This window comes from Lontra canadensis, unplaced genomic scaffold (assembly GCF_010015895.1).
Source record: "Lontra canadensis isolate GAN:19392208 unplaced genomic scaffold, GSC_riverotter_1.0 scaffold1, whole genome shotgun sequence".
In the NCBI taxonomy this organism is placed as follows: Eukaryota; Metazoa; Chordata; class Mammalia; order Carnivora; family Mustelidae; genus Lontra; species Lontra canadensis.
The window spans coordinates 33,133,219-33,150,683 of record NW_022630995.1 but is presented as its reverse complement, the minus strand read 5'-3'; the positions used below and the strand labels follow the sequence as shown (position 1 = coordinate 33,150,683).

Sequence of the window (17,465 nt, the reverse complement as noted above, 5' to 3'; positions counted from 1 at the left end):
TGAAAACCAACAGAAAAGGATGACTTCTTAGCAAAATATAAATGATCGAAATTGTCGCTGGGAACAGTTGAAACCCTGAAGATACTGAATTAACCATAGAAGAGACTGGAAAGTGAAAGAGTTACCCTTTACAAAGATTCTAGAACAACATGGTTACAGAGCTAACCTTTAAAGAACAGACTGTAGTAATATTATTTAAACTATTCCAGGTGAACTAAGACCAACTTACTGAAGATACATACTAAGCACAGTTCAAATCTTAAAATAGTGGGTACGCACATGAGCATGAATTCATGCATCAGAACTCATAATGCAATGGGAAAATAAGTCATGGAGTCTAACCAGAGCACAGAGCTGGGTGCATGTCTACCAGAGTGGTTCAGACAGTACCAAAGGAGCATGACCCAGAGCCACATGAAAGACCTTCTAGAAGGGAGTGTTGAAGCCATCTTTAGAATATCTTCCTCAGAGACTATGTGTGAACTAACAGTTGTGAACTCATCTAAACATTATTTATGACCTAGCGACATTTTTGGTTTGTGAATAATCTTGAGACTAAGGAAGTTTGTGCCTTTATGTGCTGTGTACATAAGTTTGTATGCCAAGAGGCAGTGCAGTGATGTGGTAGAGAGGAGGGGATCTGGGATCAGACTGCCTGGCTTTGGTTAGCTATGCCCCCTTGAGGAAGCAACATCACCTCTCTGTACTTCACTTTCTTATCTGGAAGATAGGGGAACAGTGATATCTCCCTTGGAGGGTTGTGGTGAGCATTTAGTATATAAATACACATGAATTGCTTGGATAGCATCTGGCACAAAGAACGCACTCAAGAAGTAGATGATGAGGGGCGCCTGGGTGGCTCAGGTGGTTGTGTGACCGACTGACTCTTGATTTCAGCTCAGGTCATGATCTCACAATTGTGGGATCGAGCCTTGCATCAGGTTTCATGCTAAGCATTGAATCTGCTTGAGATGCTCTCTCTCCCTCTCCCTCTGCCCCACCCCCACTCGCACACACTCCCTCTCTCTCAAAACAAATTTTTTTTTAAAAAAGGAAGCAGATGATGAGGTGGATAAAGATGAAGTGAGGATGAGGATGATGATACTTATTATTATCACCATGATCTTTATCATTATTTTTGAGAGATACAGGGAAAGGCTATGGGCTTAGGGGTCAGACTAGCATACCTCTAGCTTTGTCACGAACACACGGTATAACCTTGGGACATTACTGAACTTACTTTTTTTTCCTTGTGGTAAAATATATATAACAACATTTTACCATTTTAACCATTTTTTAAGTGTACAACATTTTTAAAATGTAGCATGAAGAACACATACATTGTGGTGTCTTTACCACTCACCTTCAGAGCTTTGTCAGGATCCCAGACTGGAATCCTGTACCATTAAACAATATACTCGGCTGAACTTATTTTATTTTATTTTTATCAGCTGAACTTATTTAAATCCCATCCTTTTCCACATCTGTTAAGGTAGGCATTGTGGGGGCTGGGTTGCTGGAGTTAAATGTGTTGGAAATTGCAAAGCCCCAAACATCTTACAGGGCCTCAGTACTTTTCGTCCTTTGGTTCCAGCCCCCTGGATACAACTTTAAAACTCCAGCTGGTGGGGGGAGAGGGCTCTTTGTGCCACATTGGTGGCCCTCTGCATTCCTCCGGTCCCCCTCTCCCACCCCGCTCTGGTGCTCTGGTGATTTTTTTTTCTCCAATACCTTGTTGTGTGAACACGAACAGCATATGCAACGTGTTAACTCTTTCCAGATGCCAAGAATGTGCTAGGTGCTATTTGTGGGAGATAACTTGCCCATTAGATTTATTGTATAAATTAGGGCGAACACTAACTTGGAAAGAGGAAGCTAGTATCTGTGGAAAATTTATTATTTTGAATATACTTCTTTTTTTAATGTTTCTTGAGGATGAAATGTGGTTTCCACTGGTGCATGATTACAAAGTGGAGAATCTAGAGTTATTTGAAGATAATCTTTCCTCCACACCTTTTTTGAATTACATAGAAAAAAAGTTGGAGTAGTTAAGGGGGGGGGCCCAACTTGGGTTAAGAACCTGATAAACTTGAAAGAATAAAAAGAATGGCAGTGATGTTTTCACCAGATTTTCTCTCTTTTTCTTTCTCTCTCTTTTTTTTTCCTTTTGCTTCGAATTCCTACCCTGCATACCTCTTCTTCCTTTTCACATGTGGTTTAATATCAGCAGAACGTTTGAAGCAAACTTTTCTCCAGCCAAAATTTTTAAATACTAAAATTACTTCAGGCCTCAGTGTGTGTTGACGAGTGCAAAGGTTGATTTTGGTGTTTTACTTTGTGGTATTTCCTCTCTTGCTGGCTTTTTTGTCTTCTCAGTAGAGAGGTTGTGACCTCTAAATATGATAGGGGTAATGGTATTTGGAGCTATCAATATGGCTCCTGCTTTGCACACTCATTTGCCTCCTAAAAGCCTGTTTCTTTTTCTAATGTCCTCCACATGTCTGACCTGGACCATGAAGTACTTTGTTCCTGGGGTCATTCTGACTAGTAAATCGTTGGCTTCACTTGCAGCTCTAGAAAGACAGATGTCAAACATACCCTTATTGGGAAGCTTGAGGGAGGCAGAGATGACCCAGGTTCTGGCTGTTGAACTTCTGTTAGCCTGCCGTGCTATGGGGCTTAGCATTGCCCATGCAGGAACTGAGGGGAGGGTCGGAGCAAAGGCTGACGGCTTTAGATTAGGACCACAACCTGAGTGTGATGACTCTTTTCACTCTTAATTGTGTGCAGCTTGAAAGTATGAACCATGTTTTAGTCGTTCTTCTGGAGCTCAGAATCTCTTTATGTTTTGTTTTACCAGAAGGTGGATAGGGGGACGGAAAGGGTCCTGAAGTCCAGTGAGTTTAGGGAATGTCAAATTCAAATGAAGAGTTTCAAATAAACAGAGTAGAGGGAGTTTCTCAGAACTGTTAGTCCTAAGTACTGTGAACTCCAAGGATGGGGCAGCACTTTCCAGGTTTTATTTGATCCAGGACCCCCGAGGTTGTAGATACTCTTAGGACAGGGATTTGCAACTATTATGATGAAAAGCAAATTTTGTTGTTGGGCGGAGGGGTGTGTGCATTTTTTATTGTGGCAAAATATACATAACATAAAATTTACCATTTGAACCATTTTTAGACATCTAATTCAGTGGCATGACGTACACGAGCCGTGTTGTTGCAATCATCACTATCCATTTTTAGAACTTTTTCATCATCCCACACTGAAACCCCGTACCCATTAAATTATAACTCCACTCATCTGAATTCTTGCCCCTGGTAACCTCCATTATCCATTCTGTATCTATGAATTTCCCTGTTCTAGGTACCTCCTACAATGGGAATCGGGCCGTATTTATCCTTTTGCATCTGGCTTATTTCACTTAACACAATATCTTCAAGGTTCATCAATCTTGCAGCATGTCTCAGGATTCCCTTCTTTTTCAAGGCTGAATGATATTCCATTGGGTGTATCTGTCGCATTTTGTTTATCCATTCCTCTGTCGATGGGCAGATGGTTTGCCTTGTTTCCATGTTCTGGGTACTGTGAACATGAACATTGATGTACAAGAATCTCTTTGAATCCCTCCTTCCAATTCTTTTGGGTATATACTTCTCTAGGGTATATACCTAGAAGGGGAATTGCTGGCTCATATCAGAACTCTGTGTTTATCTTTTTAAGATCTGCCAAAGTGTCTTCTACAGAAGCTATACCATTTTACATTCCCACCAGCAATGCACAGGGATTCCAGTTTCTTCACATCCTTGCCAACACTTATTATGTTCCTTGTATTTTTTTTCAAGATTTTATTTATTTATTTGACAGAGAGAGATCCCAAGTAGGCAAAGAGGCAGATAGAGAGAGAAGAGGAAGCAGGCTTTCTGCTGAGCAGAGAGCCCGATGTGGGGCTTGATCCCAGGACCCTGAAATCATGACCTGAGCCAAAGGCAGCAGCTTAACCCACTGAGACACCCAGGCACCCTGTTCCTTGTATTTTTTTTAAATAGCCATTCTGCTGGGTGTCAAATGGCATCTCACTGCGGTTTTGATTAGCATTTTGTTGTTTATTTTATTTCTAATCCAGTTTGGACTAATACATGATTCGAATGCTATTCATAGAATACGCAAGGCGGATAGGCATCCAGAATGGTGTAGACCTTCTTCAGTGAGATGTGTGTCTTACTCACATGCTTGGATATGGATAGATTGCCAAATCGTTATAGAAGTTTCTAGAAACTCATTTCTGGCTCTGCCTTTATCTCATCCTGGGCAAACCATCCAGGGACCCTGGTTGGACTATCACTGCCCTAAGAAATGCACAAGTCGTATGTTACATGTCAAGTATATGAGTATTGCTTAATGAGGTATGATAGTTTCAGAAGTTTTATTCCACCATAATGCAAAGCTATTTTTCATTAAATTCCCCAATGCAGTGAATGAATGATGCTGGAAAACCATCTGTCAAAATAACAGTAACACTTATGTTGTGTTTTAGGTCCAGTCTGAGGAGTTTGGGGAATAGTTCGATCATTTTGGGGAGAGATAGAAGCCTTGGAATCTAGATAGCTTTTCTGATAGGCTGGAATCCCCATTCTCCTGAGATAGTACTGTGTTTGAGTAGGTTTGAATGTCAAGTTCTGAAGAGGAGAAGCTGCTGCTATGTGGACGGTCATGAGTTTGGAATCCAGAAAAAGAGAGAAAATCAAGGCACTGGAGCCTTTGGGACTGGGCACTCTGTTTTCCCAAACATCCTGTGGGAAGAAGAGCTAGGGTACAGTCACTGTATTGACCAGGAGCTGTGCTTGAAAGCTCTTCCAACAGAGTTAGCTCATTAATTACGTTCGCTTCATTCTGTGGTTGGCTGTCTTTGGCATCAAGCCTGTTACATTTGGGAAAATGAGGCAGCATTCCAGCTTAGGGTATAGGCTCTTTCAAAAGAACATCTTTAAAGGAAAACTAAATTTGATCAGCTATATTTAGAATGCTAAAAAATGGTAGTAGCAATTCTGTACTCTACTCCGTATGAACTTTAAGAGAAAAATCCACACCTGGTTTACTCTTGTGAAAGTGGCCAGTGTTGCTAGCTTTGTCTGCCCTGGGTCCCCTTACTAGGGAGTCATTCTCCTTCTTTGAAACTCTTCTGCCTCTACCCTTACCTCTGCCATTGATTAAAAATGATTCTGATCTCTTTCACCCCATCCCATTAGTCACTGTAGGAGGGAACCTCACCCTAGGCTGGCCAGTAAGGTCTTTTCCTTTTCCTGGGATTTTTTTTTGAACCGCAAGTGAAAAAGAGAATTCGTCCTCTTGGGAGGCTGACAGCCTTCATACATGAAGCTTGGGATCTAGGGTTCTATGTGGAGGAAACATGTCTGCAGTGAAAGTAAATCAGGTAACATGCAGAATGAGCAGACAAGAAATGAAGCAATTCCAGCTTCCAGACCCACAAGGCCCTGGTTTACAGTTGTTTCAAGGGGTCAGCTGCATCCCCACTCCCCTGTGGCTGGGAAGTACTGGGTTCTTTTTTTTTTCTTTTTTAAGATTTTATTTATCTATTTGACACAGAGAGAGGGATCACAAGTAGGCAGAGAAGCAGGCAGAGAGAGGGGGAAACAAGCTCCCCGCTGAGCAGAGAGCCCGACGTGGGGCTCGATCCCAGGACCCTGAGATCATGACCTGAGCTGAAGGCAGAGGTTTAACCCACTGAGCCAACCCAGGCGCCCCAGTACTGGGTTCTATAATCTGATATTTGTCTATTTCCACCCAGGTTTCTCTCTCACTTGCAAATTAAGAGTCCCAACTCTAACCATGACCTGTTCCTGCCCAAAGGACCTAGAACATTACGTTGCCTTTCATGCAATAAGTTTGCAATAAATATCTTTGAGTAAATTTTAACAATAAGTTAAAATTAATGTAGCATAGCCACTGGCTGTTGGATCTTCACTTTAACAGAGACATATTTTGCCCCCATTGCTGAAAAAATGTTAACAGATTGTTTTCAAATGCCTTACAATATCCAACTTTATATATTTTTTAAGAAGTTTTTATATATAGATCCTGGGATCAGGGGAATGAAGGGATTTAGCTCCTGGGGGCTAATGACCTCTGTGTGTTGGTGGAGGAAAAGATGAAATGGTAGAGAGATTTTAGAAGGCGGAGAGGGCATGTAAAAACCTCAGCAAGGGTTGGGAGAGGGGCTGACCAGGGACCCCCAGAAGGATTACCAAGTGGATCCAAGGGGCCCAGTGAGGTGGGAGCATATAAATTTATAGCAGCTCCAGACCCAATAACAGCCCCATTATTTCCAGTAGTACAGGAGCAGCAGATCACTAGGGATTTAGGGTGATTGGTAAATAATACTCCTCTCTTCCCCTTCCAGCTGAGGAATAAACACAGGAGGCAGAGAGAGACCAAAATATCAGCTTTACTTCTCTTGAAACACATAGGAGAGCCTGGGTTTCAAGCTGCAGCCAAGAGGGTTTGCTAATCCTCACTCCTGAATTAAACAAATTTATCCACCCATTCCTGGCACAGCTGGATAACCACAGGCCTCCCCCACAGAGAGAGGCCTCTTACCACATGGCAGAAACAGACAGGACACATATGTCTTACAGACAGGCTGACTTCCACGGAGAGGAAATCCAAACTGGCTGGGCTGAGCATGCCCCATTTCTTGTAGCAATACAAGCAGGCAGAGGAAGCGTGAGGGGCCGGAAGCATTGTCTCTCCCTGGAGAAATACGGGGAGTGGGCACACCTGATCCCTCTTCAAGTAGAGGCGGGAGCTGGTTGGGTTGACTGCCCTCCAAGCTCACCTCCAAGGTCAACTGTTCCACCTGTGCTATTTCCTTTCCCTAGCCTTTGCTCCCTCGCAGAAAGACAGAGAGGTGCGGATGTTGAAGATACCAAAGTGGAGTGGTAGAGTAGTCTCACCCGTCTGGACTGCATCACAAAGGAAAGCAGGCAGTGAGGGGAGAGGGAAACGGGCTGAGAGAGAAGGGCAGCATCTGGAGATGAAAGAGGGGGCCTTACGGGAGAGAAGGAGTGAGAAGTCTGGAGGGATGGGGCTAAATCCAGAGTAGGATGTTGGAGTTTAAAATTCCACAGGTTAGGTATAGGGGACAGTTATGATCCTGAAATGGAGTGTGTCAGTAAAACTGTTGGAATCCAAGAAGTCAAAGAACTGTAAAGCCAGGTTATCGAACAGGCTGCCCACGGAGAATTTAAAGTCACATAAAATGTTGACTCTGTTGAGGTCGGCACCACAGTCCCCCATGATTGTGACAGAAATAATGAGGAGAACAGAAGAGCGTTATGATCAAGAATGGTGGATCAGATGAAATGAGGATTGCTCCTGAGGATGATAAGACCAAAATGGTGGTCTGGGAGGGGCAAGGAAGCTCTGGGTCAAGCAGGGTGCCATGTTTCTCCTGACCTGCGGCTTGCCTGAAAGAAATAATTGGCCAACCATCTTTTGACCCATCATAACCTTATCTTATCATCTCTTCTCTGCCAATCTTCCCAAAGGTGTCTCTGTCTGTATTCTCCATTGTCTTGGTTCTACACTGACCTCTGAATTTTCTGCAATCTGGTTTATAACCTGTCATTGCACTGAAGTTCTCCCAGAAGTCAGTAATGTCCTTTTTAATCAGAAAGTCTATTCATTGATGACTGAACAGTTTTCATTCTGATAGAAGTAAATACCATAATGGAAAACCTCCATTGTGCCGACCATTGTTCTCTTCTGAGCACTTTCTGTCTATTTTCTTACTTAACTTCACACAGAGCCCTATGATATTATGAGTATCCCCATTTTTTATGGTCGTTCGTTCATTCCATGAATATTTATTGAATGTGTACTTACCATATACCAGAGATTGTTTTGGGTAATATCTAAATAAGAAGAAGAGCAGCACAGAGTTGTGTCTGCCGAGAGGGAGAGTGGTGGAGACGAGGTCGGAGAGGTAGTGGGCAGCAGGTTCTCTAGGCCATTTTGAGCATTTGTGCTTTTAGAAGAGGAAACTGAGGCAGGGACCTGTTAAACAACTTGGCCATGGCTATGCGTCCAGGAGGTGGCAGCATGGGGACTCTGGAGGTGACACTGCAGCATTTGGCCCTGGACATACAGGCTCCCTGAACAGTGCTCTTGTTTGGCTTCCCTGGCTGTGTTGCCTGGTTCTCCTTCTACTCTCATTTGCTTCTCCTCAGTCATAACGGGCTCCTTCTCCTCAAATGGTTCTTTAGATATTGGCATTCTGGATGGTCCTGTTTTAGTCTCTCCTTTTCTGTCTGAACTCCCCTGGGCAGTATGATGCCCTCCCCTCCTTCTGCAACAGGCATGTCCTTCCTGGTAATTTCCAAACCTGCATATTCCCCCGGAGCTTCCCTACTGAACTCCAGACTCAAATATAAACTCCCAAAGAGCTGTGGTTCTTTGAATATATGTTCCAGACTTTATCATTTCTGAGCCTCATAAATCTCCCCCTCCTCTTTTCCTTGAGATGGTCTCAATGGCTAAAATTCTCAGCATTGCCTCAAACCCCCTCCTCCTCATCGTTCTCTACTCTCAAACCCACTCAACCGCCAAGCCAACAGGGCTGCTCACAGTTGCCTCCTCTTTTCTGTTCTTACAGCTTCTGGGTGAGTTCAGGCTTTCCATATCTCTCCCTGAGCTCTTGTAATAATCTCTTAAGGGGACTCTGTCCCCTCTACCCAATGGATCTCTCCCACTACCACCGGACACAGTCTCTGTAAACTAAGGTCGGATCCCCAGACTCCTTCTGTCCTCATCAACTGGCCTTGATTATCCATCACCTAGACAACCATCCAGATCCTTCACAGGGCTCCCACACACGCCTCCAGCTCCCCTCTCGTGACTTTCTTCCTCTCCCCAGCTTTTCCTTCTCTCCCTGCCACCCGCCATGCTTCTGCTTATTTCCCACCCATAAATTATTTTCTGCTCCTTCAAGCAGTCACCCAGCTGCCACCTTCTGGATCAGACTTCCCCAGAATCCCCCTCTCCCCCCCACCCAACCCTCCATCTCAGGCAGAACAAGCCACCTCCCCATGGAAGGCCTGCTATCCTCATTAAGCAGTCCCGGCAAATATAAATGCATTGAAAGTCTGGTCAGTGCTGATTGTTCTGGGCACCTGCCAGTGGCTGGAGCTTGGCTGGAACCCATACGGGCTGGGAGAGCAACTGTGAACACAAGGCAGGTACTGGAAATCCCCAAATTCTATGAATTGCGGGGTAGATTCCTGGAGATCTTTTGGTATTGTATTCCTTAAGTTCTGAATTTTGTAATGCTTTTTCTGCTAAAGGCAGTTTGTTTGCTTCAAATGTAGAAAACCTAACAAAAATCCCGTTTTTGTTAAAAAAAAAAAAAAGAAGAAGAAGAAGAAGAAAGCCTTATAGGTAGAATAGAAAAGTAACATGAGTGTTTTTGATTTCCCAAAAAGATTTGATCTTCTCTGATATGCTTGCAGATCTTTTTGAGCTAGCCTAAAGATTTTTAAAGCAAATATATATTATATCTATACATTATAGAAATTGTATTAAAATAAGAGAATCGGCAGATATAATTCCAGTTTGCATTTTGATATCTCCACCTGGTCTTTTCATCTATCGAAACAGAAAATTATAGGGATGCTTTTTATATATGGAATTTTGAATACCTGCCGTGTAGGCGTCTGGGTCCATTTGAAACACAAAGGAGCCTTGCCTTCATTTTCTGTGAACTCCAAATCCGCCATGACGTTGACCTATCCCTATTGGCTGTAAAGGAAAGAAAGCCAAGGAGATTGGACAGAGAAGGGAGCTGCTTCCCACGTGCCTGGTTTCCCTAGAGAACCATTAAATGCTGGAGCCTTCCCCTGGGACAGAAAGCTGCATGCTGTTCCAGAGTGGATCAAGGAGACAGAAAAGTCCCTTTCCGGTTGGAAATGACAGCTAGAGAAAGGGAGAGGTAGCCACGGGTCCTTGCCTGCCAGGTGAAGACAAGTGGGAGAAAGGATCTGGCTGTGGCATGTCTCAGGGGTTACACTTATATGAATTGGTGACCCATCCTTCTCCCCTCCGTCCTCCCATCGTACTACCTGGGGCTGAGGAAGCCTTTTCTGTGGTCTTTGGGATCCTTCATCCTACTTCAGCCAAGAGGGTTGTTGCTTGGCTTTTCTTAGTACTTGTGCTTTCCCCCTGGAATGTTGTTCTGCTCATCAGGTGGGTTCATAATAGAATTAATACTCCCCTTCAGGTATATTTTGGACTAAGTAGGCATTTGTGGTTCTGGGAACCACCAAGCTAAGATAGATGATTTCCGTGAGGTAATTACCAATGAGCAACTACCTTACAAATGGACTTTTGGTACACAGCTTGTGAGTAAATTTGAGGCAGCCGGTAGAAAAGTGCTGAGCTGGCAGCTAATAACAGTAACTGAACAATCACAGCAACTAGAGTTTTTAAATTTCCTTTCCTTTTTTTTTTTTAACCATGTCCCATGTCATTGGCAAAAGCTATAAATAGACACTGTATCTGTTTTTTGCGGATGGATCAACTGTTCCTCATTTCACTTTCCACGGGCTTTTCTTGCCCTGAGTTGACAAGAGTGTAATAATAACTTCCGTGTAATGAGTGCCCAGAAGGTGCCAACGTTGGCCTGCGTTGTTAATCTAGATCTTCTGTCGTTCTGATGTCTCTGAAAGGTGGATGGCACCCCCCACCTTTCAGATTCGGAATCTGAGGATCCGAAAGGTCAGGGACGATGCCCAAGGCCACAAGGTAATAAATGGTTGCGACTGGAATTCTAACTGGAGATCTTTGGACTCCAAAGCTGTTTTGCTGAATCCCTTGATATATGTGTTCTTCTCTCACTTCCACTGTCCCTCCCCGCCTTTTTTTTTAAGAGAGAGAGAGAGAAGAGCACGGGGAGGGGGGTGCTGGCAGAGGGGGTTGTGGGGGAGGGGCAGAGGGAGAGAGAATCTTAAGCAGGCTTCTCATCCAAAGTGGATCCTGTTGTGGGGTTCGATCTCATGACCCTGAGATCCTGACCTGAGCCAAAATCAAGAGACACTCAACTGACTGAGCCACCCATGCGCCCCTCATTTCCACCGTCTAATTGGAAGGCAGACCTCTGTTTAGCGGTGTCTTGAACAAATCCAGCTATCTAATATATCGTGGACATTAACCTAGAAGATAAGACACTTTGGTTGTTAAGTCTTTATTATTTCACCTACTCGGATGTCAGCTCCATGAGGATAAGGAATTTATTTTTTCATTCTTGTCAGTCCCTAGAACGCAGTACTTAATTTATTTTAAATATTTAGTGAGTACCTACTTAATTCCAGGGACAGTGCTGTACTCTGGAGGTAGAGAACATCCTGGGCTTGCCTTCATCTTGATTTTGAAGCAAGAAAAGAAGGTGGCAAAGTTCAAGGACCTTTTTCAGAGAAGAGGCTCTGGGGAGGGCGGAGAGCACAGGCCTTAACCCCTGAGCCCTGGGGAGTGTTTTCACGCACAGAGCAGGCCCACAAATTAATGAAATGGGAAGCCACTGAAGCAGGAACGAGGAGGAGTGCGTACATGGTAGTTGCGCAAGCAGCAGTATGAATGCGCATGTTAGTATGGGTCTAGCCCAAAATGGACTCTCTTAAGAACTTGATGTTAAGAATCTGGGTTGAATTGAGACTCACGTTACAGTACTTTCAAGTTAGCTAGAGGTGGTAGCTTTCCATCAGTGTTGCTGAGGCATTTACCTCAGTGGCTTGCAGTAGTCATCCCTGAGGCAACCATTATTCTCTCCTCGAGTTTCACGACACTGGGCTTGCCAGCCACATGATGTCATTGAATACGCTTCTACCAGAAAAAAAAAATTTTTTTAAAGATTTTATTTATTTATTTTTAGAGAGTGAGAAAGAGAGTGCAAGTGGGGGCAGGGATGGGGGAGAGGAGAGACTCCCAAGCAGACTCCGTGCTGAGCAGGGAGCCCGACCCAGGGCGAGATCTCACAACCCTGAGATCCTGACCTGAGCCGAAACCAAGAGTCGGATGCTTAACCGACTGAGCCACCCAGGCGCCCCATGCTTCTACACATTTAAAAACTTTCTCTTCAAGCCTCTTTTGGAAAGTGTTCAAAGGTACAGCGAAGTTGAAAGCGTGACATAATGAATCCCTGTGCCTCATTCTCCTGGAATAGGGCCTGTAGGCTGAATCCAGCCCAGGGTCTGCTTTTGTGAATAAAACGTGTCAGAATACACCTGCTCTCGTTCCTTTACGCATCGTCTGGCTACAGTGGCAGAATTGAGTCATTCTGACAGAGACCGTTCCGGGCCTGCAAAGCCATATTTACTACCTAGCCTTTCACATAAAAAAGTTCACCAATCCCTAATTTAGATTCACCAATTGTTAATATTTTGCCATATTTGCTTTATCTCTTTTTCCATGATGGGTAAACATTTTCTCTCTCTCTTTCTTATATGCACACACCCTTATTTTTTCCCCTGACCATTTGAAATTGTCGCAGGCATTATGATAAATTGTCCCGAAATAATGTATATATTTGCTTAAAAATGAAGGCCTTCGGGGCACCTGGGTGGCTCAGTGGTGACCTCTGCCTTCGGCTCAGGTCATGTTCCCAGGGTCCTGGGATCTAGCGCACATCAGGCTCTCTGCTCAGCAGGGAGTCTGTTTCCCTTCCTCTCTCTCTGCCTGCCTCTCTGCTTGTGATCTCTCTCTGTCAAATAAATACATAAAAAATCTTAAAAAAAAAAATGAAGGCCTTCTCTTATATAATTGCAATATCAATCATATCATCTTATCATCATCATCCTGCCTGAGAAAATTAACACGCATTCAACAACATCATCCAACATACAGTCCACATTTAAATTAGATGTTTATAGCCTTATTTTCCTTTTTGCCTCTAGGATCTGATCAGAAGTCATCAGTTACATTTGGCCCTCATGTCTCTGTCATGTCCAATTTTTTTTAATGACATTGACTTTTTTGAAGAGTCCCTTAAAAACTTTTTCTGAAGCCTTCCTAAGTTTTAATGGGTTTGTAATACTACGATAATGAGAGCGAATATAATGGGTCATTGTCGTAAATCAGTGACTTTCACTTCTCCTCCTGGGGGTTTGAGACGTGTTGTACTGCTTGGCTTCTGGAGCTAACACACTAAGATGTGGGTTTTGCTTGGAATTGTAAATGTGGAAAAATCTTAGTGCAAAGAGCAAGGCAGGTGGGAATTTGCAGGATGCATTTTATGTAATTAAAGGCACAGTCATTTTTACCTACTCCGGCTGCTGCCCCTGTTAGCTCTTGGCCATGGAGCTTTTTCTTCTGGTTTTCTCCTGACTGGGTCTGGCTCCTGTCCAATGTCCAAGGTTGCAGAAAGGGGCTGGAAGGAGACCCGAAGTTCCTTAAATCTCCCAGTCTGAACCGTCCAGCCCAGCGGGCAACATGGCAGTTGCAGTCTGTGTGATGAAGATAGCGTGGTACTCGAGGGCACATCTGGGAGGGCATAAAGGAAGGGACCTCCTTGCCTTTCTTAAGGAACTAAGGTACCACAGTCACATGCCTCTTAAGGGTCTCCAGGCTGATCACAGGTTAGTCCTATTGTGAGCCCAGACGACTCCCAGAGAATACCAAGATCCTCCATTGTTTTCCTCTGGGAAAGAAGCCCTCAGAGCTCACAGACCCACCAGAAAGATAGTTGCATGCCATGGAAGAGACTCACGTGAACACCCAATAAAACTCTGGAGATGTGTGTGTGTTGGGGGTGGGGGGGTAGAAAAAAAATTCAAGGAAAAATCTGGTGATTTTAAAACACACAAAGTAATTGAAGGAGAGAATGGCAGGGTTTGGCTAACTTCACACTATGACCAGCTCCTTGTCCTTCTCCAAGAGGGCTCATGAGTGACCTGGGTCTTGTGTGTGATGGCGCATTGTGACTGCTGAAGAAAATCCAGGGATGCAGCAAAAACATGGGAAAGAAGGCATTCTGGGAGGGACCACCCTCCATGTGGATGGGGGTGAGATTGTGGTCTCTCCTCACAGGTTCTCCTGCCTCCTGTCTTCCCTGAAGTCCTTCATACCCTCTCCCTTCCCCTGCGCCTGCCCCCAGCAGTCCGGTTCTGCTGCAGATCTGAGCATCATTTCTCAGATTACAGCCCCTCACCGATTTCCACAGCCTCCCTTCCGCGGCTGTCAAGGCCCTCTGTGATCAGCCCCTAACTTCCTTTAGTGCCAGCCTCAGATTTGATGCTTCCGTTTGTCTTATATACCACTTGTTGGCACCTCCCTCGTTTGCTGGCTGTGTGACCTTGAGCAAGGTGCTTGACTATTCTGTGCCTCAGATTGTTCACCCATGAATGAGGATGATAGTAAGTGCCTACTAAGTGCCTACCAAGGTTGTGCAAGGATTACATGAGTGAGCATATATAAAGCTCTTGGGGCAATATTTGGCATATAAAGCTTATATAAAGGTTAGTGATTTATTGCTCTTACTCTTACTGTTTTGTGCCTGCATTTATTAATTTTTTGTTGCTGCATAAAAAATTACTATAAGCTTAGAGGCTTAAATCAACACTCATTTCTTATCTTAGTTTCTGGAGATCAGAAGTAGGGACGTGGCATGACCTTTGCTCAGAGTCTCAAGGGGCTGAAATCAAGGTGATCTCAGGGGCTGAAGTTCTATCTGAGCTTCCAAGCCTCATCCAAGCTTATGTGGGTCTTGACAGAATCCATCTCCTTGCAGCCATAGACCTCTTGGCCACCAGGAATTCTATTCACCTCCTTTGAAATCCTCTCCCCTGATTATGTCAGGCCCAATCAGATAATCTTCCTTTTGATTAACTCAGAGCCTGCTGGTTAGTAAGGTAATCACAGAGTGGTACCCTTCACATTCACAGGTCCCACTTGCTCTCCAAGGGAGGCGATTATGCAGGGTGCATACGCCAGGAAGCAGCATTCTGGTCATCTTAGAATCTTTACCTGTAGACTGGGTGATTGGGAAATACCATGCCTTTTGTGTGCTTTGTCGCACTGAGCTTGCATGAGTATATGATTCAGTAACTATCACCATCATTTCTGATTTTTGTAGCAACTTTCTTAGAGTTTTCAAATGGATTCACATGGGTCTGGCCCCCCCGGGAGCCAATCTTTATTATTTCTCTCTTGTAGTTCTTTCTAACTGGTGGGACCAGTTAGCTTGTCGGAAACCTTCTAGAAAGAGGACGATTAGGAACTTGCAACCGAGCAAGCTGCAGCTAATACCCTGATGTTCCAAAAGGGTGACCTGCAGTTGCAGTCCCTTCCAGAGCCATCTGCTTTTTCTTGACTCCCAACAGATGAAGGGCAGGACCCTTAATTCTCAGTTGTGCCTGATACCTGCCAGTTCAAAGAAAATATGTACCTGCTGGAGAAAATGTTCACTTTGAAAAGGTCTTTTGCATTATTTTCAAAAGCTTTCCTTGCTCCTCTTTTCCCCCTTCACTATTAAGTCTAAATTTTCCCATTTTCCCAGTCTATATTTTTTTCCCATTTAACTCAATTCATAGTCCGCAGAGAGGTATTATCACTCAAAACCTGCTGATAAAGAATATATTTAGAAAGGTCAATCTAAAGAAGAACCTGTTGATGACATTTGGCTACTAAAACCAATTTTTTAAAAAATACATTAGTGTTTGAACCAAGCTCTAGCAATAAGACATGGACAAAATTTGGAAGTTTTAGGGGCTCCCTGGCTAGGAGTACTGGTCCCCAAAAGATGCCATGTTCTGCTTTTCAGTGATATTTTACTTGCAGTTTTATACAAATGTGTTAAGGTAAAGAGGAAAAAATGAATTTGGCATGGCTGTGGGTTTAGAAGATTGAAAGTGTCTGTTTACCTTGGCATATCCTAACCAAGTATGATTTTATTATCCAACAAGCCAAAAGTTAGATCTGACTCTTGCTGTCATAATGATTGACATCTCTGGTAATTTGGACTATTAAAGAGGAGGGACTGGTTCATAAAGATAATATAAAATAATATAGACTTGGATTTCTTTTTTCCCTTTTAGGACAATATCATCTTGTTCTTAAGAGGTTGTAAAGAGCTTGGCCTTAGAGAATCTCAACTTTTTGACCCTAGTGACCTACAGGATACATCCAACAGAGTAACAGTCAAGTAAGTAACACGATATTTATGTTTAAGCGAAACCTAGTTATGGTTTGATTTGTAGCTTTGTGATAATGTTGTAAGGGCTAAAGAGGCAAAGTATTGGACATGTCTAATAAAATAAAAATGTGAAGGTAAAAATCAGGTTTTCGAAACAAGACACAGTGGCCTTCCCTCCGTGTATAGCTTTCATTCTGGTCAAATGTAATTTCTTTGAAATGCGAAAGTCACACATAGAGAGTTAGAATGTTAAAGAGGAGAAAATTGTAAGGTGAGACTCACTGGAGGGAGAGGCAAGAGAGAAATATGCACAGAATCTGTGTGTGTTAGACAGAAAGCCTTCATTCACTCGAGTTGGGCATTTGAATAGGCTCTTGGAAGCCTACAAACTTGGTAAACAGATCCAAACGGTTTATTATGCAAAGAGGGCAATAGATTATGGAGGAATTGCTTCCTCATTTACATTTGTAACTGTTTTCTCATATGTCAGTGATCAGGTTCTTTGAAGATGGATTATTGGCCACTTGACTGTTGTTGACTGTGTCTACTCACTGAGCCATGTTTGCGGCCAAAGAATTTTTGGGAAAGAATGGCACAGTAAGAGAAAAGGCAATGTGTTTCTCTGGAAAGGAGTAGCTGCTGACCAGGGTAGTGAGAAGAAAGGCCCTTATGAGATGGCAGAGATGACTTTACGTTAGTTGACCAGTCCTTCCCACTCTACACGTTTCATACAAAACATGTTCCACTTCAGTCAGATAATATTTGACACGAATATGCCTTAATAATAAACTTAATTACACAGAGAGGGTCTGTGGATTGGTGACACTTCTTTTGATCACTTTTGGGTCATTTTATCAGGGAGGTACAGAAAAGGGAAAGAAGCCAAAATTCAGAGCTCTTAATTTAATACTCTTTGCCAATATTGATTAGGGGGAAAAAAAATGGAAACTACTGCGTGAAATCAAGTTAGTTTATATTGGATTTTACGATTCATGACTAGGAATAAGGGAGAGTCAGCCGTGATTGATTATATAAAAATCACACTTCTCTGTTGTCAATGTGCCTTTAATAGTTCTCCTGGAAAAATTTTACTTAGGGGCAAAAATAGAATACAAATTATGGTATTCGAATATGGAAAACCACCATAAACCTCATTTTTAAGATATTTATTTATTTGTTTATTTATTTGAGAAAGCATGAGCAGGGGGAGGGGCAGAGAGAGAGGGAGGAGCAGACTTTCCACTGAGAACGGAGCTCTAGAACAGGA

The 17,465-nt window shown here is 43.3% G+C and overlaps 1 protein-coding gene across 9 annotated transcripts in view; it reads left to right on the top strand.

Moving 5' to 3' along the window:
* LIMCH1 (LIM and calponin homology domains 1) overlaps positions 1 to 17,465 on the top strand; it is a 324,446-nt gene that overhangs the window by 205,645 nt on the left and 101,336 nt on the right. For all 9 annotated transcript variants that reach the window (XM_032852716.1, XM_032852691.1, XM_032852697.1 and 6 more), the window contains exon 4: positions 16,101 to 16,207. In XM_032852716.1, coding sequence (XP_032708607.1) covers positions 16,101 to 16,207 — 107 coding nt within the window. The remainder of the gene's footprint in view (positions 1 to 16,100; positions 16,208 to 17,465) is intronic.